General features: G+C 33.6%; 1 protein-coding gene across 10 annotated transcripts; it reads right to left on the bottom strand.

Moving 5' to 3' along the window:
• On the bottom strand, positions 1–27,266 carry LOC143238772 (tectonic-like complex member MKS1). 10 transcript variants are annotated; one of them, XM_076479300.1, is made up of 10 exons: positions 27,168–27,266; positions 26,064–26,841; positions 24,720–24,819; positions 21,255–21,405; positions 20,525–20,683; positions 17,926–18,032; positions 4,045–4,167; positions 1,339–1,457; positions 823–868; positions 1–79 (listed from the first exon to the last, which is right to left on the bottom strand). In XM_076479300.1, exons 3-10 carry the CDS (start codon positions 24,800–24,802, stop codon positions 16–18), a joined length of 852 nt encoding a protein of 283 aa, XP_076335415.1. In that variant the 5' UTR covers positions 24,803–24,819; positions 26,064–26,841; positions 27,168–27,266; the 3' UTR covers positions 1–15. The 10 variants fall into 10 exon arrangements, with proteins under 10 accessions (XP_076335415.1, XP_076335414.1, XP_076335418.1 ...); XM_076479299.1 differs by having other exon boundaries at positions 26,702–26,841; XM_076479303.1 differs by having other exon boundaries at positions 26,723–26,841.
• Positions 27,267–27,516: the final 250 nt, after the last annotated feature.

The raw sequence follows: 27,516 nt of genomic DNA, 5'->3' as shown, positions 1-27,516 counted from the left end.
AACAATAATTATTTTTCAGCATATATGAAATACAGAACTTACCTCAAATAACATGCTTTTTTCTCTCTCCTTTTCTTCCCTTTATTAAAAGGAAACATGGGTGAAGTAGGAACAGATGAACACACTCTCAATAAATTTAAATAAAGTATTATGTGATTGGTTCAACAAAAATAGCCTGTAGGGTATCTCAGTTTAATGAATACTTTTTTAATAACCTAATGGTAAATGAAAACTTATAGCAAAGTAAATGAGCCTTTTTCACAATGTAAAGCATTCCACCATGAAAATAAACTGAACGTAAAATAATTTACATTTAAATGAGCATTTTTCTACAAAAAAAAATCATTTTAAGTTAATAAAAGAATGCAATAAGTACTTTAGAAGTCCTGGAGTTGTTCGAAAATTTAAATATGAGCATTTTATTAACATTGTAACTTAGATTTGTTGAGAAGCACAACAATGTATTGTATTTATCTAAATATTTTACTTAAAAAGGTTTACATTTTTTACTGCTGAGTATAATTATGTTTTATCTATATACTTCTGATATGCCTATTTTATTTAAATACTCACTTGTAATTCATAAAACTACTTTGCTATGAAGTTACTGTAATTTTCTTCCCAAAGAATAAGAAATAGATTAATTGTGATTTATCTACCTAAGGTAAAGTGGATAATATTTCCATAATTATTAAATTAGATGAAGACAGCAATATGGAAATGTGATAAAATATTTCTTGTGAAGATTAGTAAATCATTATCATAAGTGGTCTATCATTAAATATTAAAAAAATATCTTAACTCTAAATTAAATGTACTTACTTTGATATTTTCTCAGAAGCATGTTGAATAATGACTTTGAACTCTTCTGAAAACAACAACAAATAAACCCAGCTGTGTAACTGAATTATAATCACATCACATAAAGAATTACAAATTCTATTTGTAGGTTGATTTCTATTTACTTGAAATGTTTAGAGAATTCTTGTAAATAGTCTGTAAGAAAAATTTTCTATTAATGTTTATCAACTACTCTGAACAAGTAAAATAATGAAATAATAAAGGTGACTGCATGGATTAGAATTTTAAAAGTATAGCACAACTTTTGTTGAATAGTAAATTTCACAATATACAATCAATAATAAGGTACTAATGCAACAGATGATAATGATCACATATTTCTACTAATCACATTTAAAATCTTCAATTTAATGCAAAACATTGTACAAAAAATTTACACCTGGTAGACACTTTATAATACACACATATATAAATTTTAAGAGTGAAAAGTTTATCACAACATTTTCCAATTTAGTTCAGAAAAACAAACAAACTAACCTCCAGAGCTGTTCTGAATTATATAGGGCTCTTTATCAAAATTAAAGTCAGGAGATACTATCAACACACCATTAGTGTCTGCCCCAATTGAACACAAAATCACCTCTTCACATGTATCACTGAAATACAGGCACAAGAAAAGAAAGGAAGTTCACACTTTGATATACCTCTATAAATTAACGTGTTTAATGAGATGTACATTCACTACCAAAAAGCTTTTCTTATCCTTAAGATTAGTGAGAAACTTTTCTGTTAAAATAGACCCAAAATGTGAAACAAGTATAATTTACAAGAATAAGAAAAAAATTCTATTACTAAATAATAAAGCTATGTAGAGCTGGTCATTGCATTTGAAGAAAGGAACAAGACAAGGAGGGAAGTGGGTATATCACTTGATCCAGCTAATGATCACACAGCAGATTAAACCATCTCAACTTTACATGAAGAATAAAATTCCTACACTTCTGGCTTCCTCACTGGTAAAACAAATAGGTTCAGAACTTAAAATAATAAAATGTTGCTTAATATAACATAATGATAAAAGTAGTATTTTAAAGCTTTATTGTATAAAGAATGTGCAATGGTGAAAGCTAAGATTCTATTCAAACATCAAACTTTCAATCAACAAACTGATGAATTTATACTTCACTTTTTGGTCATTTTGATGACATAATTAGAGCAATAAAGTTACTTTATCATCACAGAAAAACACGATTATATTACCAACACAAGCAATGAGAGACAGGAGAAGGATTTACAAAGTAAGCCATTGATTGGATGAGTGATGGGGACTTGTGAAGTTCTTCACTGATTGGCTGTTGATAATGTAAACAAACTCCACTTGAGTGCACATACAGCATTTAAAACTTTACTGTTTTACTAACTTCTCATGGTTTCTGAAGATTTTTTCTAGCTTTATATACTGTTCTATTTAAGAAAATTAACTAAAAATTAAGCATTTGAGTAAATAGTAATTAAACACATGCACACACATTGCATGTTAAATACTTTGTGTATCTATACAATTAGATTCAAACCACGTTATAAGAATAACTAACATTCAAATACCTAACAAGCTTATTTAACTTTTATAAAGAGTCACATAAAATATTTTCTTAAATGTTTATTACTTTAGCCAATTCTCCTTGTCACCACTATACAAGTAGTTCTCGATGTACGTGAATTCATTTTACACAACACAACATTTGAACGATTTGTGTATTGTAACGGTACAAATAGAAGCATTTACCGCCCATGTGCTTGACGTTTTAGCCAATAACTTGACACAGGGTAGCTCAAGTGATGTTACAATGACAATAACATTATGGTTATCTTAGCAGTAGCCAGATGGTCGTAGGGTTCATTTGGTCATACAACAGCCATTAAAATCAATTTATCATTATGCTTCACACTGGAGTTGATGTTTTCTGTAAGTATATTATGTTGACTATGTGAGAATAGGCAACACTTCCTGCAGCATATTAAGGCTTGACTAATAGCATTCCAATTGGGATTGCATGTATCGTGTATACTCTGTGGGAAATAGTGTTTGATTTACATGATAAATTCCTGGAATGTAACTATCATGTAAATCGAGAACTACCCGCACTGTAAACAAGCTGATCAATATTCTTCTACCGTATTCTTGAAGCCAGGATTATGATAAATTTTCTGGTGATTGTGTTGTTTATTTGCTATCAGTGGTGCTGCATTAAAGTGTTATGTAAACAATCTAATGACAGGAGTGGTGATTCATTGCTTTATGTTTGGCAGGTTTCTCCTTCAGCTGCTAACAATAAAATAAATACGGGAAATAAGAGGTAAAACAGTTAGAAGTAGAAACTCTGATACGAAGTACCTTGGAGCTTCTTTGTCAATACTAAAATAGATAAAAGAGTACTATTCACTTTATTTTGCATTTTTCAACCTTTAAAGTTTCATAGTTGTGAAGTCTGTCAACTTTACATGTCATGTATAATTAGAGTAGAAAAATAATATACAAAATATCAAATTTTTCTAAAAAAAGGTGTTTGACATATTTTTAGGTGGTTCTAAAGAGTTGCACAAATGAAATTTTAAAATTTTCAGATGAAATAAAGCATTTTAAATTTTAACACACAAAAATTATTTTGCGCTTGGAACAGTCAGCATTAACTTTACATTCAGGGGCAAATTTTTAGTTAAAATACTTAATTAAAAATTCTGATTTTATTTTGTATACAAAAGACTTCTAATATTTACTACAAGCTTAAATGATTTTATCAAGATAAACAAAACACTGTTGTATGGAGACTGATGATCGTATTTGAATCATGTGGTCAGTGTGATCCAATGAGAAAGTAGGTAATGGTAATTTTTTATAAGATGTTTAAGCTTTACATAATCATTGTACATCTTGGACTAGTATCGTAGCTTTCAGTTTCATTGAACAGATGTAAACCTTGCTCTCTCTTTAATTTATCTTATTTCAAGAGTAATTTATGTCCACCATAACCAACATGCCACCTATTATACAAACTAAAGTTCATCAGGCCAAAAATAGCTTAACTGGTGTCCTAAGCAGATATTAAGGCTACACCCCTAATTACAATGTAGACTCCCAAGTATTTAGTGTTATAGGCAGTTAACTATTTTTAATGCCATGCTAGATGCTTTCTCTAATCTACACATTCAGGTAAACAAATGTTAATGTTTGCCCCTTATTACCAATCATCAGGTCTAATATCTGCCATAATCCACATTCTCCGAGTTGGTGCAGTCAACAGATGCCCATCTTTGTTTGCCTGACTACTCACAACAATATGTGATCCACATGGAACATCCTGAAGCCTGCATTAGAACAAGCCATAAGTGGTATTCAGAAATGTACTACTAACATAAAAAAGTTTCACTACTGTAATAGACAGTGTAATGATAATAATACCATATTTTTAAGTGTGAGAATCTAGATAGGTTAATTGTCAGCTACCTAAACATATAAATAATCTCTTACAGCACCTTTCTGAGAAATCATCAATGTGATTTATTTTTCAAAGTTAATCATTTTCTAATCTTAAAAAAGTATTTCCAACAGATACTTCTACACATAAAAATGTAATTTCCCTTGTATGTCTACCTATGGGAGTTACATGCCACCAGCCTTAAACTACTTTCATGGAATCCCATGTTTAAATTATGGAGGGGCTGGTGCAAATATTTACCTGCATGGTCTCCATTCCAAAATATGTTTGAAGGGAAGACCAAGGAGTGTGATACCCAAAAGCAGAGGATCCATGGGGGCACACCCATAAAAATCTCATTTTGTTTCTTTGCAAAAAAGCTTGAGCTTGAAGTAATGTATGCATGAGCAGAATGAGATTATGACCATCCAAGCAGAGTGTGAGACAGGTGATGAACCTGATGCAAAGCAATGTGAAACAGCTTGCAAGCATCTGTAGCCAGAGAAGAATAAATGACCCAGAAGAGTTGAAGGACCCATTCAGTAAGGATAGAAGGAGAAATATTCCTGGAAGAAGACGGTTACCAAGATTAGAGCAGACGATGTTGAGAACTTTAAAAGGTCCATGATAAGTAACACCAAACAGCTAAAATAAGACACAGGAGCCAATCCACACCTTTTCAGTCATACAAGTGAGACAGAAATAAATTGGAAAATACATTTACCTTCCTAAACAGCAGAAATCTTAAGAAGGCAGGATCAATCAAGGTAGAGGCAAACATAACAGTAAAAAAGCTGAAATAAAGCTGAAGAAAAATGGGAAAAGTTTCATTAACAAATGCAAATCTCGTCAAATTGAACATGTCTGTTCAATGAAGTATTAAGGAAATGAATGAAGTAATCACGAGCGAAAGTGCACAGAGGTAGTTACTGCACATCAAGATTGTGTTGCTCTTCTACTAGTGGAATTCTACAGTCACATGATGACATCAACATGTATCTGTGCAGTTCATATTAAACTTATCTTAAGGCTAGTGTATACAAATCTCATAGGCAGACACATAAGATTAGCATTTTTGTGTGAGAGATTAATTACCATTTCAAACATTAATGTCTTAATTAGTCTTCATATTTTCTGAGGATTATCAGTGAAATTTTTGATGATGCACATAAATAAAAACTTACTTGTAATTAGAACCATATGAATAATGAGAATGTGGATCGACATTAGATCCTCTTTAAATTATAAAACAAAAAATAATACCATTAGGTTTTCTGAAACTCATACTTATTTCAATAGTTCGTAAAGCAATTATAACTGTCAACTTTTAATCAAATTGTCTGGCTCTTATTGTTTCATTTTTATTCCCCATACTATTAGTTTTGTCACTTCCTCAGTTTAAAGATAGATGTATTAAGAATGTAATTTTAGTTTGCTCAATTTAAGTTATAATTTTCCTATACTGAAAAAAGTACTTCTCTTATGTACTTAACTCACACACAAGATTGGTTATTCTCATTCAGTGCTGCCCTTTATATGCAGATATTTTCTTTTTGCATGCCACAAGCCTTTCACTCCACCCTGTCAGAATTGAAAGATTCCAGTATGTTTCTCAAGCAAATCATCATGTGTCACTTCTCAACCATTAGGAGCATGACATGTTCATGTGACTCCTCCAGTCAACCTTCCCTTTAAAGTTTGGCAGAAGATGTGAGCACTGGAAAAGTGAGATGGAGGTAAGTACCTATTAAAAATACACATTTTCAGTAGGAAAATTATAACTTTTGATATGGTACTTACCTATACACACAAGATTAGCTTGAATCCAACATTGAGAAGGAAGAGAGACTGGTGCAAGGAAATGACAGAGGTACCCCAAAAGTACCCAAAGAATATCATTAACAATGAGAGGAATAAATATGAAGATCAGAAGAGGGGAAAACTACACCACTTCTGAGCCAGATATACTTGTTGCCTATCTGTATAATTTGTAAAACACAAGGGCAAAAATTGTGAGGTGTAGAGTGGCTAGTGCATGTCAGACCATACTTAGTAAGTCAACTGCAACCAAATCCTCCTCATTGGGTACCAACATCCACATAATGGTAGGATGAGGATTATACTATTTTCTCTTCAAACCCAAGAATCAGAGATCAAGACCTGTGGATCATCACCACTTCATCAATCTTGGAATTGTCATTCAGCATCAAGAGGATGAACTCAACTTCTGTGAGGACTCATGTTGATGGGTTATCATGAAACCAATCAGAGAACAAGACCCATACCAATTATTGGGTATGACACAAGGATCATCACCACCTCAGCAATCTGGAATGGTCGTTCAGCATTAATGGATGGAATACACTTGTGGGAGGACTGTTAAGAGTGAAGGTAGGATGAGAGCTCCCAGTAAAAAGAGGTGAACTGTATTTTGATGGTTCAACTCTACTATTGGGGAAATAATAGCAGAAGACCATGTCAACCAGTCTGGTGATGGATCAACTCCATGGTATTATAAATGATAGAAGTCCTCATCATTCTGGATGATAATGGATCAACTCAGGTGATCCTGCAAATTGTAATAGGAGAACATTTCCCCCAGAAAGGCACTGAATCTACTCCAGTGATCATCACACGGTAGGAGGTGGTCACATCAATCTATGAGGTGACAGGCCAACTCCATGGTAATGCAAATGGTATAATGAAAGTACATCATCTTGTAAAGTGATGGATCAATTCCAGCAGCTGTATAAGTAGCATCAGGAGGCCACGTCATCCTGTAAGGAGATGGATCAACTCTTGTATAGACCTTGTCACAGCTACACCAGCAAAACACCACTGTCCTACTCTCAATTGAATGATTCTAATCTATTTATTGTGGAACTCACTGAAGAGATTGCTTCCATGGTTTTCTATCCTGGTGGCTTGGAACTGGAAAATGGCAAGAACTCTCATACTCAATTTGAAGAAGAGAGGTACAGTGCATTGGAGAGCCTGGATGAACATCGTCACCAGAGACAGTGCAAGGGGTGGCCACAAAACCCTATTCTGAAAAGCAGACCATACTGAGGTATTTGCTCATGACATGGCACAGATGGGCAGCAACCCCCTTCTGCTTCACTCATGTCATTCATGGGTGTTATGGACCAGAATGACATATTTATGCAAAATTATCTCAAGATCGAGAACCTTCAAGCGATCTTGTGGAATACTCCCATCTCAATAATAAACTTGTGGAGCCATGGACGAAAGCACACAATTCAACATGGATTAGAGTCCAGGTATATAATTAAAAAATGCCTGGTTAGGCATTATTTGCTACTGAATGGGATTTACATGATAAACAGTGAGATAAGGCTCCTGAAAGAGAAAAGAAAATGACTAAACTTTATCAGCTAGTCACAATGAAGTCTGAAGAATGACCACTGATGGTAGATGAAATCCAAACCAGGAGGAAATCAAGAGATGGTGGAGAAAGTGGAAGATGAACAGACAGGGAATGATCAATGTGTCAGAATGCAGAATCTCCTGCACTGGATGATGAGGACAAGAAGCAAGGAAAACAGTAAGATGTAGTATCACATGGAAAGATGACTGGAATAAAGCCAGGAGCAAAAATGGTAGAGAAAAAAACACATTTGAACCAAAAGATGAGTCCATTGGTAAATAGAGAAGTTGAAAAACAAAAAAGGATGATGACTGCCAAGAGATAGAGAGAGACAGGAAAATATATTCTGAAAAAGTATTCAGAAGGGTAAAGAAGGGAAATAGGTTGGTTAGTTAGGTGTTTTGCGGAACAAACAACTAGGCTATGTGCACCAAACATCCAGTAAAAGTTAAAGTAAAATTAGTAAAATTCATAAAAGGAAATTAATGTAAAACAAAACAAAGTTTAATTTTTGAATAAAAACATAAATAACATTAAATCCAATTTTTACATCTAGTCTACAGCGATAAGAGAAAAACTACAGTAATACAGATTGTAAAGGACTTTCTGTAACATAACTGTAATTATTATAACTTCCAAGGAAAACTAACAGGTAATTTAAAAAACCACTGTTAGTCACTTGAAGTTTGACTTTCCAGTACTAGTTTTGAGTTATTTGATGTTATGGTCATTTTCAGAAAGTAAAGTTATAAAAGTTTCAAAGACTTGTAGCAAATTTTTAATTATTATAACTCAGCAGGATGACTAGCAGGTAGTTCAAATAGCAGTGTAAGTCACCTGAAGTTAGCCTTTCCAGTCCTGGTTTCGAATTATCTGACGTTACGACCAGTTACTAATTTCAAATCAAACTAGATGTACTTTGATTCTTAAAAGGGAATCACATTAAAAAAGGTCTAATGTATAAATTAAAAAAACTTAAATAGCATTAAAAAGATTAATGGCCTTTAAAAACTGAAACGTTTTTAAGGTCAACAATGTCACCATTGCTAATAACACTGTTTAACATTATGGATAAACCTTAGGACAAACATGTTTAAAATGGTGCCATTGTTGAGAGTCATAACAATGGCAAGACAGTAAAATGTGGCTTATTGTGATCTGAGCGTTATACAGACAACACACTGGTACATCAGTCTCAGATAAAAGAAAACAATAAGTTAAAAACTGTGACCAATGCGTAGTTTAGTTAGAACAACTTCCTCTTTCCGATCCTTACAGAAGCAAGATAGCCAATGTCCAATATAGGATTTATTTAAAAATCTGGTTTTTGCATTGCTCATTCCAAGTCAACTGCCAGCTAGCATGGAGCCGAGCCTTGAATACAAAACCATAGTTCATGTATGGAACAGGCACAGCAGTGATAGTGCCAAAACAGATAGATTTAGCTGCAGTGTTGAGAGCTCATTCCCGTGAATACCAACGTGCCCCGGTATCCAATAAAACTGGATAGAAGTAGATGTTAAAGAGAAATGGGACAGTCGGTTTTGAATATCGGCAAGAACAAAGTGTGAACTAATGTGAAGCAATTCCAGGGCCAGTAGAGAACCAAGCAAGTCAGTATAAATAGTGCAATTTGAGTACTGCTTAGCTTCTATGTGATCCAGGGCAAGAGAAATGGCATTCATTTCAGCAGAGAACACAGAAGCTGTAGAGGCAATTCTGCACACAACCACCAAACTACACAAACCATGGCAGAGCCCACACAGTCATCTGATTTCAAACCATTTGTATAAATAGGAATGGAAGGATGGTTCGAAAGATGTTCAGCAAATAACAGACAGTATTTCCAATTGATAATATCTGCTTTTCTCAGATGACTTAGAGATAGGTCACATTTTGGGACTGCAATAAGCCATGGTGGGATGGGCTGACCAGTAGATACAGCAGTGTTATCTAAGACCAGACTCAATTCTTCCAACTGCACCTGGATATGAAGGCCAAAAGTAGCAATGGCAGATCATCTGTTCTGGAAAAGTATGGCCCACTGAAAAAGGAAAACATAATCCCAGGTGGGATGCTTTGGTAAGGAATGAAGTTTTGAAACATATAGTAAAGACAGTTGCAAAGAAGGTTCATGAGACTCTGTGTATAAGCTCTGAACTGGGGAAGTGCAGAAAGCCCCAGTGCAGAGCTGAAATCCTTCATGATGAAAGGGGTCCAGCATCATTAAGGCTGAGGTCCTGGCAGAGCCATAGACCATTGATCCATAATCTAGTTTTGATTGAATAAGAGCACAATATATCTTTAGCACAGAACATCGATCCGCTCCCCAAGTGGTGGAAGAAAGGGCACAGAGGATGTTCAGTGCTCTTGTACATTTGACCTGTAGCTGCTTGATGTGTGGTATAAAGGTCAGCTTACAGTCAAAGATAAGCCCCAAAAACTTTGACTCAGGGATCACAGGCAGCACAACTTCAACAGTACCAAGTTCAGGATCAGGGTGAATACCCTGTTGGCAGCAAAAGCGAGTGCATGCAAGCAGTTTTAGAGAAAGAGAAGTTAAAGCAATTTGCTGTGGTCTACTTCAGTAAATGACTGAGGGCAGTCTGTAGCTGCTGCTCAATATACCTCATGTTCGACAACTGACATGAGATGTAAAAGTTGTCGACATAGAGCCCATTTACAACAGTAAGAGGGAGTTGTTCAGTGATGGCATTAATCTTTATACTGAAAAGTGTGACACTCAAAACACAGCCCTGAGGGACTCCATGTTCCTGTAAAAAAGAACAGGAAAGTGTTGTAGCATTTCATAGTGTATATCATCAGGTCTGACCGATGTAGTGCCAGACCAATGAAGGGCTATTTTGTGTTCCACCAGTGTAAAGGGACAATTATAGTCATAGAGACAATCTGCTTGAAAGGAAAGAGGTAATTACTCTGCTCGAGTCTTGATGGCTAAAAAACATGGAGAAACAAGCAGAAGTGCTAGATACCCAGCAAAAGCTTTCACCTAGAGTTTCAGCAATGCTCTGGGTATCAGTTACTTCCTGTTCATCAGAAAGTAAGATCGAGAGGGGACAAAATTATATTGCTCGCTGACCTTTAGAATCTTGTCCCATATGATTTTGGAATTGGTGGTAGAAGATATGTTGGCTGTGAACTTAATCCAAGAGTCCTTCTGGCTTTGGCATCTTACCCACCGAGCATATGCATGGGTCTGCTGGAAAGCAAGGTGGTGCGAGAGTGTGAGATATCTATGGAAAGTATCCCAGGTCCATTTTTGAGCCTTTTGTGCCATGTGGCAGGCAGGATTCCACCATGGAGGAGGATATTGTGGAAAACATGTTGAGGTTTTAGGAATGTGTCGAGTAGCTGCTTGTATAATACAGTCAACTACTGCTGTCACACAGTCGTCTATTGATGGCTTACAGACGATGGTAGGATTAAGTTCTGTGAGAATAGTGAAAGAGGGCCAGTTTGCTTGACCCAGCTCAACCATAGCACATGGGTTGGGTGGCATCGACCATGGCCAGTCTCTCAAAAAATTACAGGAAAATGATCATTGCCTCATGGATTATTGTCAACCTTCAATGAAAAGTGGGAGAATAGTGAAGGGAAATGAACTGAGAGATTAGTAGCAGTAAAGGACAAACTAGGTGCATGAAAATAAGTATAAAAACCACTGTTGAAAAGAGAAAGGTTGTGATCAGAGAGCATTATGCTCTACAGAATGACTCCTCCCATCAATATTAGCACTTCCCCAGAATGATGTCCATTAAAGTCCCCAGGATTAAAAAGGGAGACAGCAACTGTTCAATGAGAGCATCAAGGTCTGATTGATCATAGGTCTCTCAAGGTGACATGTAGAGGGAACAAACAGTGACGATATGACCTAAGGAAATATGGATGACTATGGCATCCAAGAGTGTGTCGAGTGGCAAAGACAGGGAAGGCACAGTGCCACCCCTTCATGCACTCAGCCTATCATTTCTGTACAAAGAAAACTGCCAAAAGGTGACTGTGTTGGCAGGTTTCAGAAATGTTACCTGTAAGGAAAAACATACAGGATGGTAGGCAGCAATCAGTGCTTTGATGTCAACCAGATTAGAATGCAATCCTCAATAGTTCCATTGTATCAAGGTGGCAATTTTTATTTATGTGTAGGCAAATTGGGTGGAGAGCCCTTCTGTTTATAACCACATCTTTTTCCTTTATTGTTTTTATTCAAGGGAGGTCTGTTGACCTCCAGAGATCCTGCCCTGGGTTGATTGGGCAGGTCTTTGGTGTTGGAAGAGAATTTCGGGGATTGAGAACGTGAATGAATGATCATTTTGCATCTTGGGGTTAGAGAAGAAGATGTACCTGAGGAAACGTGTGTACTTGGAACCAAAGGAAGTGGATCTTGGGGAATGCTAGAATGTATGTTAGGGATTGATCAACTTTTTTAACCATGGAGGTCAAAATACTTTTCATTTGGTTTGAGAATGATTCTTTTGGAGGCACAGAGAACAACAGAGACAGCACCTTTCGAGCCTCAGAGTAAGTAATGTTTTGAATTGTTTTCAAATGCTGCACCTCTTTTTCTATCAACCATTTTAAAGCAAGAACGAAAGTAGAACGGGTGAGAGCCATGGCAATTGCCACAATGAGGGTCTGTTTCACACTCATAGGCATTGTGGTCCTTGCCACCACAACAAGCAAAAGTCAAGAAACCACTGACACTGGAAACATCTGAGAGGGTTTGGAATGTATGGCCATACCTTGCAATTAAAATAATCTGCCCTGATAGTGGCAAGTGGATGTGGTGATGTAAATGTCAGAATGAGGACATTGGTTGGCATCATAATTCCATCTTTGCAAGTGGAGATATGCCTTACTGCAGAAACTCCTTGGGTGAAGAATCCTACAAGAATCTCTAACTCAGAGATGTTCTTCAAATCCCTCTCAACAATAACTCCTCATGATTAATTCAAAGTAGCGTGAGGTGTAACCTCAATAGGTATATCTCCAGTTGCCATTGAATAGAAGAGGAGTCCACTGTGTTGAGATGTGGATGTTTCCACCAATATGTCACCATATCAAAGCTTCTTTACTGACTTTAGAGAGCCAGCAAGTTCCTCTAGTCCCTTAAGAATGGAAAAGACATCTGCCTTAAAGGTTTGTCTGAAAGAGAATGTAATATAAGAAAATGAGGAACAGGTGTTGAAGATTGCTGCTCAGAATCTTCAAGACGAGGTCATTTACCTATGGACTGATTTTCCACTATTTTATTTAAGTTTTTATTTGGAGGAACCATAATAAAAAAAATATTTTGGGTGCCCACTGACCCCAACCACCATGGAAGTCTACAAGGGGACACACTACAATGCTAAACAAGGACACTGCAACAATGCCAAGGTTTCGCGAGCACTATACCCAAACACCAGCATTAGATACAATGTCCATAACATCTGTTGAGAACATCCAACACTGGTACTTGGTTGACCATAGCTCAAGTGAGCCAGCCGATTGACCCACGGGGGGCCACCCCAAGACCGTCTGTCCACAGGACTTCAAGGCCAAAGTGGTGTATTAGGGTTGGACCCCCTCAACCACCAGGAACCTTTCCTCCCTTTCATGGGTCACCATGCATAGCAAACATATGGGTGGATATTCAGATCCCAGAGAAGATAAACTGAAAGATCAGAACCTTCCCTGGGAAATCCCCTAACCATGTACAGGAATCCACTGAGGGGAAAGAAATGGGAGAAAAGGAGGAACAGCCATCCTGAATTGCCAATGCCTGTGGGAGGAGAAACAAACTAGATAAAGGAAAGACACACAGTGGGAGACTGTTTGAAATCTCAATGGCAAACAAATCAGACTACCAACTTCAATGAGTTAAGAGAAGAAATAACCTTGGACATTAGAAAGTGGTTCAAGTGTAGGTAAAGTTAATGAATGACTGACCACATAAATGATCCAATCTGGAAAGGTAGGACACCTTTGAGGGTGACACAGCCAGAAAGAATGCACAACTATGGGATGAACAAGGAAAGTAGAAACACTACAACATTTGAAAATTGAAAGGTACAGAATAAAGATCACCTTATATTCTAAAAGCTAAGAGAACAAAATCCCATGGTTGAAGAACCAGGTGAGAATTTCTACCACACAAGCCAGGATAAACCATCAGCAGCAAAACTCCTGGCAGTATTCCAACAATGGAAGACCTGCCATTTTCTTTGGTTATACCACCTGTAAAACGGATAGATGGAGATAGCTAACAAGAAGGCAACTCAACATGTGAAATCAGAGCAAATCACCAAGGGTCTGATAAAAGGTAGGTGTTAAAACACAGAACGGAAGGTTGGAATGTAGAGCATGTGACTGAGGTTGCCAAACAAGGGAGGGAGAAGATGACAGGGATGGGGAAAGAAGAGCAGTTGATGTAATCTTGGAAACTAAAATTGATCTGGATAAAAGGGAGAAATTATAAGGACTAGACAAAGAATGGACAAGAAATCACCAGATGAAGAATTGGACACAAAGATGTTTGTGTGACCAATCCATGTCATAGGAAGCAACTGCCAAAGCCAGTGGATAAAGTACAGGTAACCAAAAGATAGAGAGAATTTAGGGAACAGGTCTGTATCAAAGGCGTCAACATGTGGATATTCCCACTGATGGCAAAAAAAGCTTGAAAATGAGGGGATCTAATGTCAGGATGCAAAACATCATCCATGACCAGATGGAAAGCACCTTGCACAAGACAAGTAGTAATACAAAGGTGATATTTGATGCTCCATTTGGAAAGATCTAATGGCCAAAAATGTCTAGATTGGATGCTCCCACACTGAATGATATGTGCCACTGCTGTAGAATTTGGCTGAAGGAATGAACCCTGAACATTACCAGGCAAAGAGAAGTAAATGATGTAACACCTGAAATACAAATAAAAGTTAAAGAGCAGCTATATGCAAAGTACTAAAATCTGCAAACTATTAGCCCAAAGTATTTTGTGATTAACCCAACTTCCCATGCCTGCAAGAAAGCATCTATGAAAAGATGCAAGTTCAGATGCAGGAAAGGAAATGTGCAACGATAGGAGTTGTTTAGCCACCAATACAAACAGTTCCACAAGGAAGGAAGAAGGGAACTGGGGCAGAGAAAGGATTCCTACCAAAGCTCAATCACTCATGAAATGTCTCCTAAAGGGACTACAAATGGGCATGACAAAAGGGGACCAGTAAAGTTATGGAAGATCAAATACCTAAAAACATTAGAATCCCATGTGCAGTTTGTAACTGAGATGAGAAGGGGTGGCGAATGAAAGTTCCATTTAACTAAGTCATAAAATAAGAGTTTGACATACATTTTAGTTCAAAAGACCTCCAATTACATGAAATAGTGAGTGGGTCAAAGCAAGGGCATCTGGGTATTGACCAAACAGCCCCTCTGAGCTGCCACAGAAAGCAAATGCCAAGTAAAAGTAGTTAATTTCAGTTTGGAAGGAGCTAGAAGATACCAGCTGGACATATAATAAAGAAACCACAGTCCCTGAGCATGGAGATGATGTGCTAAAGCCTGAACAATTTGCAGGGTATCAAAACAAGTTTGAAGAGAAGGCCTTAAATTGATTAACCAACCCATGAGAGACAAACCGAGAAGAAAGAGTTGATATCTTCATATGAAGTAAGCATTTGAGACATCCATGAATGATATCCACACCTATTACAGGGAAAGAAGGAACCCAAGGTTAATGTAGATATTGATATGAAAATGTTGATGCAAGAACAACAAAAAGGAACAAAAACACAGGAAGGATGGGAATAGGTTCTACTGCCTAATGCCAGAACAATTAACAAACTGCTTTAGACAAATTTTGGTAGAAGAGAAGAGCTCAAGGAGGAGGTAAGGAAATGGGGAAAGAAGAAACTAGAGGTGAAAACAATTTCTGATGGAGAGGGGAAGATGGAATCAAATAATGGTTCCAACATAAACAAATGGCTACAATAATTGGAAGGATGGAGAGTATATGGACCAATAACACCCAAGACCCAATAAATTTCAGGAATGTACAAAGACAAGACATACAAAGGGAACCTTACTGAAAACCCTATGAACCAAAGCCAAGTAGCATCATGACTGCTAATGTCCCAACAACAATGGAATCATGTATAGAAAACTAATATAGAGAACCCAAATATCAGGAAAAGACTAAAAGTAAGAAGAAGATACCACAAGATGGAAATGGTAATGACTGACAAATACAGGAGAAAGAAAGTGATGGAAAAATGTCTTGTCAACATGCAAAGAATCAGAAGCATTAGTGGGAGTCATGAAGAATGTTTAGGATAAAGGATAGATCATGTGATGTTCAATCTCCCAACTCATAATGCAAATAAATCCAAAGTGTAATGCAAACTTTGGAATTCATAACACAGAAATCTAACATCAAACATAAGTGCAGAAAATGCAACGTAATGGAATTGATAAAATTGAATATAATAATTGTATTGAAGAAATTAAATCAAATTGAAAATTAAACACTTTGGGAGTAAATAAAATCAAATATGTAGCAGTAATGAACTAAAAGGCACATCTCAAGTCATGTTGCCAAACAAGAAATGAAGGTTTGATAGAGAAGTGTAGAGGGAGATGTACAATTCATATGAGCATGTCATTCTCCTATTGACCAAGAGGTGATGCACAATAATTTGCATGAGAGATGTTGGAATCTTTCAATTCAAATTGGTGGTGGTAGGGGGTATGGAATGAACACAAAAAGTTAGAATACAGCACTGAGCAACAATAACTAATCTTGTAAGTGGATGTAAAGGTACCGTATCAGAATTAAGGTTTAAATGTAACAAACAGGTCCACAAAGTCTGTATGTTTAAAAATTAATATACACTCAGTGGCCACTTTATTAGGTACATCCATCTGGTACCGATTAGGACTCTCTTTTGCCTCCAGAAAAGCTTTCATTCTTTACAGAATGGATTCACCACGGCACTGGAAACAATCCTTAGGGATTTTGGTCCATGCTGACTTAATAGCATCATGCAGCTTCTGCAAATTTGTCAGCCACACATTTATGCTGTGAACCTCCTGTTCCACCTCATCCCAAAAGTGCTCTATTGAAGTGAGATCTGAGGACTGTGCAGGCCACTGAACTATATTCAAGTCACTTTCATGTTTGTAGAACCAGCTTGAGATGATGTGTGCTTTGTGACATGGCACATTATCCTGCTGGAAGTAGCTACTGGAAAACAGACTGTGACCATAAAGGAATTCACATGATCAGTAACAATGCTCAGGTACGCTGTGACATTCAAACATTGCTCAATTGGTATTAAGGGGCCTAGTGTCCACTAAGAAAACATTCCCCACACCATTATACAAGGCAGAATGAAACCATGCTGTTTACACCAAATTCTAACCCTACCATCTGCATGTCACAGCAGAAATCAACATTCATTAGGCTAGGCAATGTTTTTTCAATCTTTAATCATCCAGTTTTGGTGATATCATGCCTACTGTAGCCTCATCTTCCTGTTTTTTAACTGACAGGAGTGGAACTTGGTGTGGTCTTTCCCTGTTGTAGCCCATCTGCTTCAAGGTTCGACACACTGTGCATTCAGATATGCTCTTCTATGCACCACTTTTGTAAAGAGTGGTTATTTGACTATTTGTGACCTTCCTGCCAGCTTGAATGAGTCTGGCAATTCTCGTCTGACCTCTCTCATTGACAAGGTGTTTTCACCCACAGAACTGCCATTCGCTGGATGTTTTTCTGTTTTTGCATCATTCTCTGTAAACTATAGAGATCATAGTGCATGAATAAACAAGGTCAGTAGTTTCTAAGATGTTGGAACAACCATGTTTGTCACAAACAGTCATTCCACGGTCAAAGTCACTTAGATCATGCATCTTCCCCAACTGTCTGCATGATTTATGTGTTCAGTTGCAGCTACATGATTTAATGTTTGGCTATTTGCATTAAAGAGCAGGCATACCTAATAAAGTGGACACTGAGTGGACAGTACATAAATAATGCACTGTGGAAGATAGCCAACCAAAATTATTTCTTTACAAGTTACAAACAAAATTTCTTATTGCAATATAATGAAAATAATAAATACCATATTGTAAAAATAGCTTTAAATCATAATATGTACAAGAACCCTAAGTACTCTTATTTTTTTTATTCTTTTGCCATATGGCACAGTATCATATTACTGGTATATACAGATTATTATACAGAAAAAAAGTTACTTTTTCTTATCTCCAGGCAAAAATCCTTGTCGCAGCTGAAGGTTTTGCATTTTTTTAGCTAAAAAGCTAGGAACATCAGTATGGGATGTGGTTGCTGGTTCTTCCCACTAGAAAGTCCAAAAATAATGTTCTATGTTCAGAACATGTTATTTATTTTACCAAATCTTTCAAAAGCAGGAAAGTTGGTTTCTAATAATTAAAACATAATGAACAAATATATTTAAGGACTACATAAGTCAAATAAAACATAATTAGGGCTCCAAAAATAATTTGCTCTTAAAAGTATTTCAACACACAATTTTTCTTCTAGCCTGGAAAGTGAAATTATGTGGAAGAAAACACACTAATTTTTAAGCTTAATTACAATATACTATAAGGCTCTAATAAGAAAGTTTACAACTGTTTAACACCTTTGACATATGTTAGACATTAAGCAAGCATTGTAAAATAGAGATAGGCACCTAACTTAATATAATCAATTGATGTAACAAAATAATTGGTTAATGTAATTAACTAATCCAAATTAGTAAATTCAATTATTGCTATTCTTGATTATTACTTTTAACACACCTTATGAATAGTCAACTATCAGGTTACACTAATTACCCAATTTTTTACTAATGTAAAATGAGTGTACAGAATAACATACGTGAAGTTTTTACAGTATTTTTGTGACAAATCTACCTACTTTCTTAACAAATATATATTTACTATTTATCCTGAACTTCCACATACACAGTCTCTCTTCATTTCAAAGTCAGAATAAGGAAAAATTAAAAATGTTTGAAATGTGAAAGTAAAACTAACATACATTGTATCTCAGAATGGCTGACATGGGTATTAACAATTTTACTGATAAAGAGAGAACAACATTTCAACCTTCCTAGGCCATCTTCAGGTTAAGAACGTGAAGATGGCGTCAGAAGGTCGAAACATTGTTCTCTCCTTATCAATAAAAGTGTTAATACCAATACCAGCCATTCTGAGATACATTTTTATTTCAAGTGGGTTTCTCATCATCATGAATAACATACATTGTATTTTTACATTATATTATACGTGATACTTTTTCCCATAACACTACTTAAAGGTGAAATCAACTAATTACTACTTCTGTCTTGTTGACAACAAATAATTGCTTGTTTGTGCTTTTATCAACCAAACTTTAAAATAAAGCACTTATTTTTTTATGTCAAGGTGCATTTTTAAAATTGGAGCAAATCAGAACTCTTGTTGACTATAATCATGTTATCTTTATTAATGGAAAAAATCTTGCATATTTATCCTCATTTCAATGAAACTTTTAAAAACTGATTTTAGTTATGCATTAATATTAAATATTTCTTCAAAAAGGAAATAGCACTCCAACTTTCAAAATTTGGCTTCTGATAGATACTTAGAATTTATGTTTTATTTACAAGATACAGACAAACAAAGTTAAAGCTAATCTAACTCACACAATTAGTGGTACTAAAATGGTCATTCTGTAATAGTCAGAGTGTTTTTATTTAGGATGTGAAATTAAAAATGGAAATATTTACTGTGAAATTAATATCATACAGCAGAAACTATTCAAAAACCTTATGTCAATTTAGTGATCAGTCATCAGATTTGTGATGACTTAAAGATAACAAGTGAAATATTATTAGTTTACTGTAGTTATTAAGATTAAGGTTATACTCATACACTGGAAACTATTAATAAAAACCACATAATGGGACTGCTGTAGAATAATCGAAGGATAAACTTTTACAACACTAACTATAGCATGTTGCAACTACTTATTCATTTAAGAGAAATTATTTGACAATTATCAATTTAATGTTATTTTAGACTAGCTTGATGTAATTTTGAAGAACTGTTGTAAGATTCTATTTCTTTAAATTCAGAAATGAAGAGTTAAAAACTGTACACCTATATCTATCTTGGATGTAATTGACTACAATGACTAAATCAACTATTTTTTTCATGCTTTTTTACATTTAAGAACATTCTAGTAGGAATTATTTCACAATAAAATTTAATCATTATATTACACTAAGAAGTTAGGTATATTCATTTTTTTTGGATCATACTGATCAGAAATAATTTGAAACAAACTGAAATGGCCTTGAATTTTTAAAATATTCTCTCTTTAGATAAAATTTATTCATGTTAACTATTAAAAATTAATGTGAGCTTTCATTATAATAAACTTAAAGATACAACTGATTTCACCGTAACATTATGGAAACCAGGATTAATTTCAAACAGACTTAGGACCTAACAACTTGGCTTATTAATGTTCTAAAGATCAGTATTTGACAATTAAATTTACATAATGTTTGGAATGAATACAGGAAATTCACTTACATAATGGTCTAGTTATCTATGATAATTACATTTATTATGTCCACAGATTAATATCAAAATTATAGTTAAAGAATACAATACCACCCAATATTTAATAATTTCATTTTGACAATGTTTTACTATCTATATTTACCAAATGTTATTCATTAATGACTTTTAAATGTGAAAATTACACTAATAAAACATAAATTATTAATACAATGTGTTAATTAATTAAATTGTGTTAAATAGGTAGATGTAATATAACCTTAAGGAATTCATTAGCAATATCAGCATCAACATAAGTAAAGAGATGAGAAGTGGTCTTTCGGTTACTTGATGACTCCAAGCCCAACACTTGTTGATGATATTTACGTTCCAGGAATGTATGGAGGTTCCTTTCTTCACAGTACTTATCCAGCTCCCTCTAGCATCAACAATTTTAGACTATTAATATTGGCTGATTTCTTGAATCAAACAATTTAATATTTGTTAAAATAAATGTTAGTTTGTTTTCTCATGAAACTTAAAATAAAAAAAAAATTCCCAGAGATATCGTTTGCTTTTACTATAATATTTTAACTTTTCATTAAGTCTTGCTTTAAATAATAATTTTTTATCACTAATACTTCACAGTTGTTAAAATGCCTATGCAAAAAGTAATGTTTCTAACTGCTACTACTTTGACTTTTCAATGAAATCTTAGCGAGCCCTTCATTTAAAGATCTTTCAAAAGTGTTCTGTCTTGTCTATTTTTGCAAGTTGTTAAGTGATCTTATTAGACATAGATTTCTTTGAAAAATGTTTATATACAATTACATTGTTATTTATATTAAAATTCTTATGATCCATACTGACAGCAAACTTAATGTTTAGCTAACGAAACGAACACACACATATGCATAGGTGTTTAATTTTGAGCTATAATCCCTAGAGTTTTACATATTTAATATCACTGATCTTAATAGAAACATTTGATAAAACAAACCTCCTCATACCTGACTGAAACACTTTTCTTGCCACTTAACGATAAGTTCTTCTTTCAATTCTTTCTTCAGACGTAGTTGCTGGAGTTCTGTCCCACTATTTTCTTCTTCTATTTGTGCCTCTTTCACAACACTTGATGCAACAAGTTTCTCCAAATAAACTCTGAAATAACACACAAAAGTTGTTGATCAGTGATTTGCTAGAAAAAGTGATTGTTTATTAAAAATCATAAATGGGTCTCAAAGTTATCACTCTTTATTAAACTTCTATATGCTAAATACCAGATTTAAGATGTATTTCCACACTTGTGATTAATTTGGATAAGCTAAGAAGTTTAAAATTGATTTTTAAAGAACTGGTACAAATGAAATTACCAACAACACACAAAATTTTTATGCAATTTAAGATTTAATTTTCAAAATTCCCATTACATATTTTCACTAAATTTTACACATAAATAGAAGAGAGAAATTCCTCAAACCAAGAATAATTCCTCATAATTTAATGTCCAATATAAATGGGAATAACATTGTAAAAATAATGAAAAATATTAAGATCCAATTTGAAATAACTGCATAAAACAAAAAAATCTTCAATTTAAAAACACTACAAAAGCTCTTTTTTTCACTCTCTAAACTACTAAAAGCAATAAATATATTAAACAGAAAGGTATGCTAAGCACATTTTTTTATATAATCACAAAAACTTACATAAATAATCTCATATAAAATGTGATAAAAATTATCTTATTTTGTTAATCCTTGTCTCTTGTACATGAAAACATATATATAGTACAAAACCTAAACAATCTGAAAATACAATTAATAACATTTCATTGGTTTCTCCCAACAAATCAAAAACACTTAAGTTATTATTTCTCATAATACATTGTATAAATAAAGATTTCATCTCAAGAAATACAAATTACAAAAGTGGCAATTGGGATGATTTGTAGTCACAAAATGTAGCAGAACTGTTTGAACTGCCTTATATAAGTATCAGTTAGTCAATTTACTAATGTACATTATTTGAATAATTTACATATAAAAATAACATTCAAGAAAGATTTGAGGTATCAGAATGTTTTGCAATTGCCTACTAGCACCTTCCTCAATAAACATTAAACTTGTCATATTTGCTGACATTTTATTTGGTGAACAAAAGGTAAAAATTTCATGTTTACAAATAGTGGAACTCAATAAAATAATGGTGTGTGCACGTGTGTGTGTGTATTTATACATATATATATTAAGAAAGGAAAAACATGAAGGTTTAAACAAAGAATCAAACAACAAGATATTTTTATTAAGCCTTAAGCAATCTTCAGTCACGTGAATTCTTTGTTTCATACAATATGTATTTATTTCTGAATCTACGTAAACTACATGTACCTGATAACATAACTACCTTCAAACATAGTACTATGTTAAACTTGTATAGTTTCCTTTGTTACCCTTTCAACATACCTATAAAGTGTATAAGCTTACTTTTCTCAAGTTATCTGATGTTTCCTCACTGAAGAAAAAATTCTGTAGCTTTCAAACATTTAACACACAAATACTTTCATAATTCACAATGAAAGAAACTGAAAGGAATGTTTACAAAAAGTACAACAAAATTTCAAAACTATACATTCACTATTACATGACAGTATAATGATTGCTCTGTGTAATCATATTTACAATATCTTTATAGCTGCTTTTAAAGTTGTTTCATTATAAAATGTTCAAACCACTTGATACGGTGCCATGTTTCAAATTATATAAAATGTGGTCAGAAAACCATATGTTTAGAAACTGTTACTGAAAATAGGATTGATCCAGGATTCCAATTATGGGGGGAATCAACTAGACATCCACAAGCACTACTGACAATTTACATTACTTTAGTTGTCTGTGTTTATAACCATAAACTGCTTATAACTTTAGTAATAAAAAAATAAAATCAATTAGTCATTATGAGTAGCTCAATCAGGTTAAAATCCACCAATTTCACAGGCTAAATCTTCACTCATTTAATTTAAGTGATATGCAAATAACAGCAGTTGAAGACATTACAAATTCTGTAATTAAATACATATGATATTCACAAAACATTATAAAGTCTACATCTAAACTTATATTTCAGCATTCATTAACAAGATGCTGTCATAATTTCTTTTAAGTCATCACTTGAGTATCAAATATTAAAAACATTTTTCTTAGAAGTATTCAATTTCCAAAGAATGAAAAACTGTTTCTGTAACATGTCTCTCTTGTAAGAGCTGTAGGTGTCTAAAGCAATACAAACTTTGATGAAAACAAACCTCTACGGTCTAAACGCATTGTTCATGTCTGGTTACCAGCAATAATGGCAGATAGTCTTAGTAGTTTGGTAATAACAAAGACAGAGAGAGCAAGTTCAGTGGTAATGGAAATCAAAGCAAGACTCCCAAATCATTAACATTTCCCACCAATTTATTATATAGCTTTGCATCTAGCAACAAACAATGATAATATTTTGATCACATGAACAGAGGAAAATGTTGGAAACTCTAATTTTGATTAATCGATTATTTTCATGACAATATAATCATAATTTCAATTAACTGATTATTTTTGTTACACTATTTGATTATATCAAATTAGTTGCTCACATCTATTTTACAACACTTGCTAAACATCTAACATATGTAAAAAATGTAAAACAATAGTTGTAAGATATCTCAATAGTTTTACAGTATACTGTAATTATGTTTTAAAATTACAGTTTTTTAATACATAATTTCTATTACTAGAAATAAAATCACTGCTCATAGGTATCTGACTATATTGGTTTATTGATTAAATCATCCAGCTCTAATAAGCAAGAATTATCAGTGGGTGCTGTTAGCTAGTTGTTCAAACTTAGTGACGGGGGCAGCTAGCTCAGAGAGTAAAGCAAGTTCTTCTCTTTGTGAAACTATGTTGACTGTCCAACAAAATTTTACATTTTTTCAAATGATTTTGCAAAGCATCTTTCATAAGATATTGTAAAGCTTTTTCTAATTCCAATATTGGATAATTAAAAACAGTAGTGATAAGAAACATTAATTTTGATTAATTATTTTCGACAAATATCAACTTATTTGTAATTTCAATTAATGTAATAGTTTATGTGACAATAACTTTATAATCACTTTTTGCAGGTAACTGATTATGTCATTGACCGACTTAGCTCTACCAAGCAAATGACTATACTTGGAAACTTTTTTGTACATAAAAACTATACAAATTTTGGTCAGCAATTTCTTCCAATACCAGAGGCTAAAAAACATTTTAGAATTGTCCACACAACTGTCATTAATTACAAGTGAATGAATCAGAATTTTTTAAATGTATGTGTAAAGATGACTTTCCAAACAAAAAAACTTGTAAGTTAAATTTTTCTCTACACATTAGTTATTTCATGATATTAAACTAAAAATAACATTAGCTAATCACAAAATGATTATTCACCTTATTTTTAAATTTTGAATGGGATCATGTGTTCGGTAAATTCCAGGTGGATGTTTTTCAACTTTCTTGTTTTGATAATTCATCTTTATGTTCTTTCAATCTGAAAAAAAATAAATAAAAATGATATACTTTTTTTAACTTCAGTACTTATGATAATTTTTAAAATTCATCCTTAATATATAAAATCCTCTACTTTGATAGTTTTTTTATAACATCCAGTCTGCAAATTGCTGAGATAATGTGGAGGATTAGAGAGAAGTGTCACAGCTTCTGATATTCAAATCAAAACCAAAAGAATATATTCTAGTAAAAAAATTTGTTCTGTTAGCCATTAAAAAACCAAAAAACCTCTATTGCCAAAGCAATTTTCCTCTTGACAGTGTTTGGTCCAGAAGATGCAGAATTTAGTGGGGTTGGCCAGATTGTGTTCCTCTTGAAGAAAGAAGTATTAATGTTCAAATAGGTGTTGCACATAGCCACCTTAAAAATATTAAATAAGCTTCAATAAGCCTTCTTTGACCATCTATATCAGCAGAACTCACAAAAATTACAGAGAAAATGGACTTACAGAGCTAAAGGACCAAATCTTGTATTGCATGATATGTGTGGGCAAAATTTAAAATAGTGTAAATTCTGCCATCAAGTTGAGTAATTAATATTTCAAATAGTAGAAGGAGTTCAAACCTCTATTCATAACTAAAGAAAAAGATAGTAATGAAATGTTTTGTTTGGAAATTAACACATACAAAGACAGGTGTTAAACCTTACTCTAGACCTACACAGCTTAAAAACACACAAATGTGTCCTAGTCCTCATACAAGAGAGAACTAATTTCTGACCACAAAATAAAAGCAAAAATGTAGTTATAAATTCCACATTCTATTTACCTTGTTGGCTGTATAGGTCTTCTTTTGTGTTTGTCTTAAATAATACTTCTACTTTTCCATGCCTTTGTCCTTTCTCTGTTATAGGTATTTATTTTACTGGTGACTTTATTATTATTATTATTAATAATTCAGTTTTTCAAAAGTTTGCCATTTTATTCTTATTGTATAGTATCTAGTATTTTACTTCATATTACAATTATGTTTCACTTGACCAAGTATGTTTTCCATGTTACACTTATTAGCACTTGTATATATAACAATGATATATATCTATATAAAACTACTACTTTAATTATAATTATTCAATAACTTATAAATAATACATGCTGTACACAAAGACATTTATTTATTAACAACTTATATTACTGAAATGTTATCTACATTCTTATCTCAGATACATTAAATTTAAAATGGTAAAAGTAATTGAACATTTAAGAAACTTTACAATGTCACTCACCTTTCAGCACTTGATGGCTGCTTTTGTGATTGTTATGTAGCAACCCAAATAAATGCAGGAAATTATTAGAAAACATCTCAACATCTTTGATGATACGTTAAATTAACAATATTTTCTTTAGTCTTGTGGCCATCAGTTTAAAATTTAAGAACATAAATTTACTATGTTCTAACAGATGCTGGTGCAGAGTTATGATATCCTTTCCATTCATGATGTCAGAAAACATATAAGTTCAAGAAGTATTCACACAAAATGATAAAAACACTAATATGAGTGCTTTTGAAAGGTGGACCTTTCTTCTTCTGTGGCAAACACAGTAAAACATAATAAAAACATTGTGAAGCCAAAAAGCATGCTTTACTGTCACACCATTACTATTAGTGATATAAATAATTCTTAATTGTATTTTTACCCATACTATAAATGTACAGAGAAAAAATAAGAAAAGTTTACACAAAATTAATTTTTTCCTGGTACTATTAAGTTCCAAACTGCCACTGTAATAATGAAAAGATGTCATGTTGAAAGAGGTATCTATCCATATCATAAACATAATTTTCATATACAGATATCACCATATTTCAATATTACTGTATTTCCTGATTCTACTGTTTTACGGCATAAACAAACTAACTTACACACGTCGAGTTTAAACTCACTAGTCTATGGTTACAAAATCCAGCAAATCTACCACAAGGGATTATGATTGTGATAAGAGGAGGTTTATCACGTAGCCTTAAGCCCCATGCATATAGGTGCCTCCAATCAACTCAGTGGGCTGTAAAATCATATATAAAGAATTTAATGTTAAAAATAGAATATCAAATGCAAAATAATAATATATACATTCTATATTGCTTTAGCATCGTACGCGTAAATTAAGTAAATTCACAATGTACCGTACTTGTACACGTATTCATAATAAACATCAATAAAAAACGACCCAAAAACAAAAATTAGCCTCAGGCTTCAATTACAGTTACTCCCGAGTTAATCCGCTCCATGTCATTGTATAAAAATATATGTAATACTAATACCATTGCGATAATATTTAAGCCTTAGTCTTAAAAGATAAATACATAGAAAATTGGCCAACAATCTTACATTAAGTTATAATTTTCATTAAATTACACCTTGGGCTTTAACGTTAATCTCACGGATGAACATTTATCTCTTCTACATCCTTTGTTATTAGAATAGCCCGCCCCCTAACGTACTTTGGCGCTAAAGTACGAATAATTTAAAGATATTTATTATAATCTCCACAGAATACTTCAAAATATCGAAATACTTTTACTTAAGTTTTTGCATTATAATGTAAAGCAGTAATATTTACTATGAGAGTGTGTCATCCAGTAATAATTTACAATGAAAGAAGAGGTGAATTACTGAATACAAATTATTAGACGTTAGATTCTTATATACCTCAATGTCCAAATAATAAAAGTAAAAT

The sequence above is a fragment of the Tachypleus tridentatus genome, chromosome 13 (assembly GCF_004210375.1).
Source record: "Tachypleus tridentatus isolate NWPU-2018 chromosome 13, ASM421037v1, whole genome shotgun sequence".
Taxonomy (NCBI): domain Eukaryota; kingdom Metazoa; phylum Arthropoda; class Merostomata; order Xiphosura; family Limulidae; genus Tachypleus; species Tachypleus tridentatus.
This window is presented reverse-complemented; position numbering and strand designations above follow the sequence as displayed.

What these genes read in the sequence shown, in the direction of transcription:
- LOC143238772 (XM_076479300.1), bottom strand. Translation starts at nt 24,802, where the DNA reads ATGAATTATCAAAACAAGAAAGTTGAAAAACATCCACCTGGAATTTAC. An exon ending in AAGAAAAGTGTTTCAGTCAG is followed by an intron (nt 20,684 to 21,254) that starts GTATGAGGAGGT and finishes TGTTGATGCTAG; the next exon opens with AGGGAGCTGGATAAGTACTG. An exon ending in AATTCAGAACAGCTCTGGAG is followed by an intron (nt 869 to 1,338) that starts GTTAGTTTGTTT and finishes TGTTGTTTTCAG; the next exon opens with AAGAGTTCAAAGTCATTATT.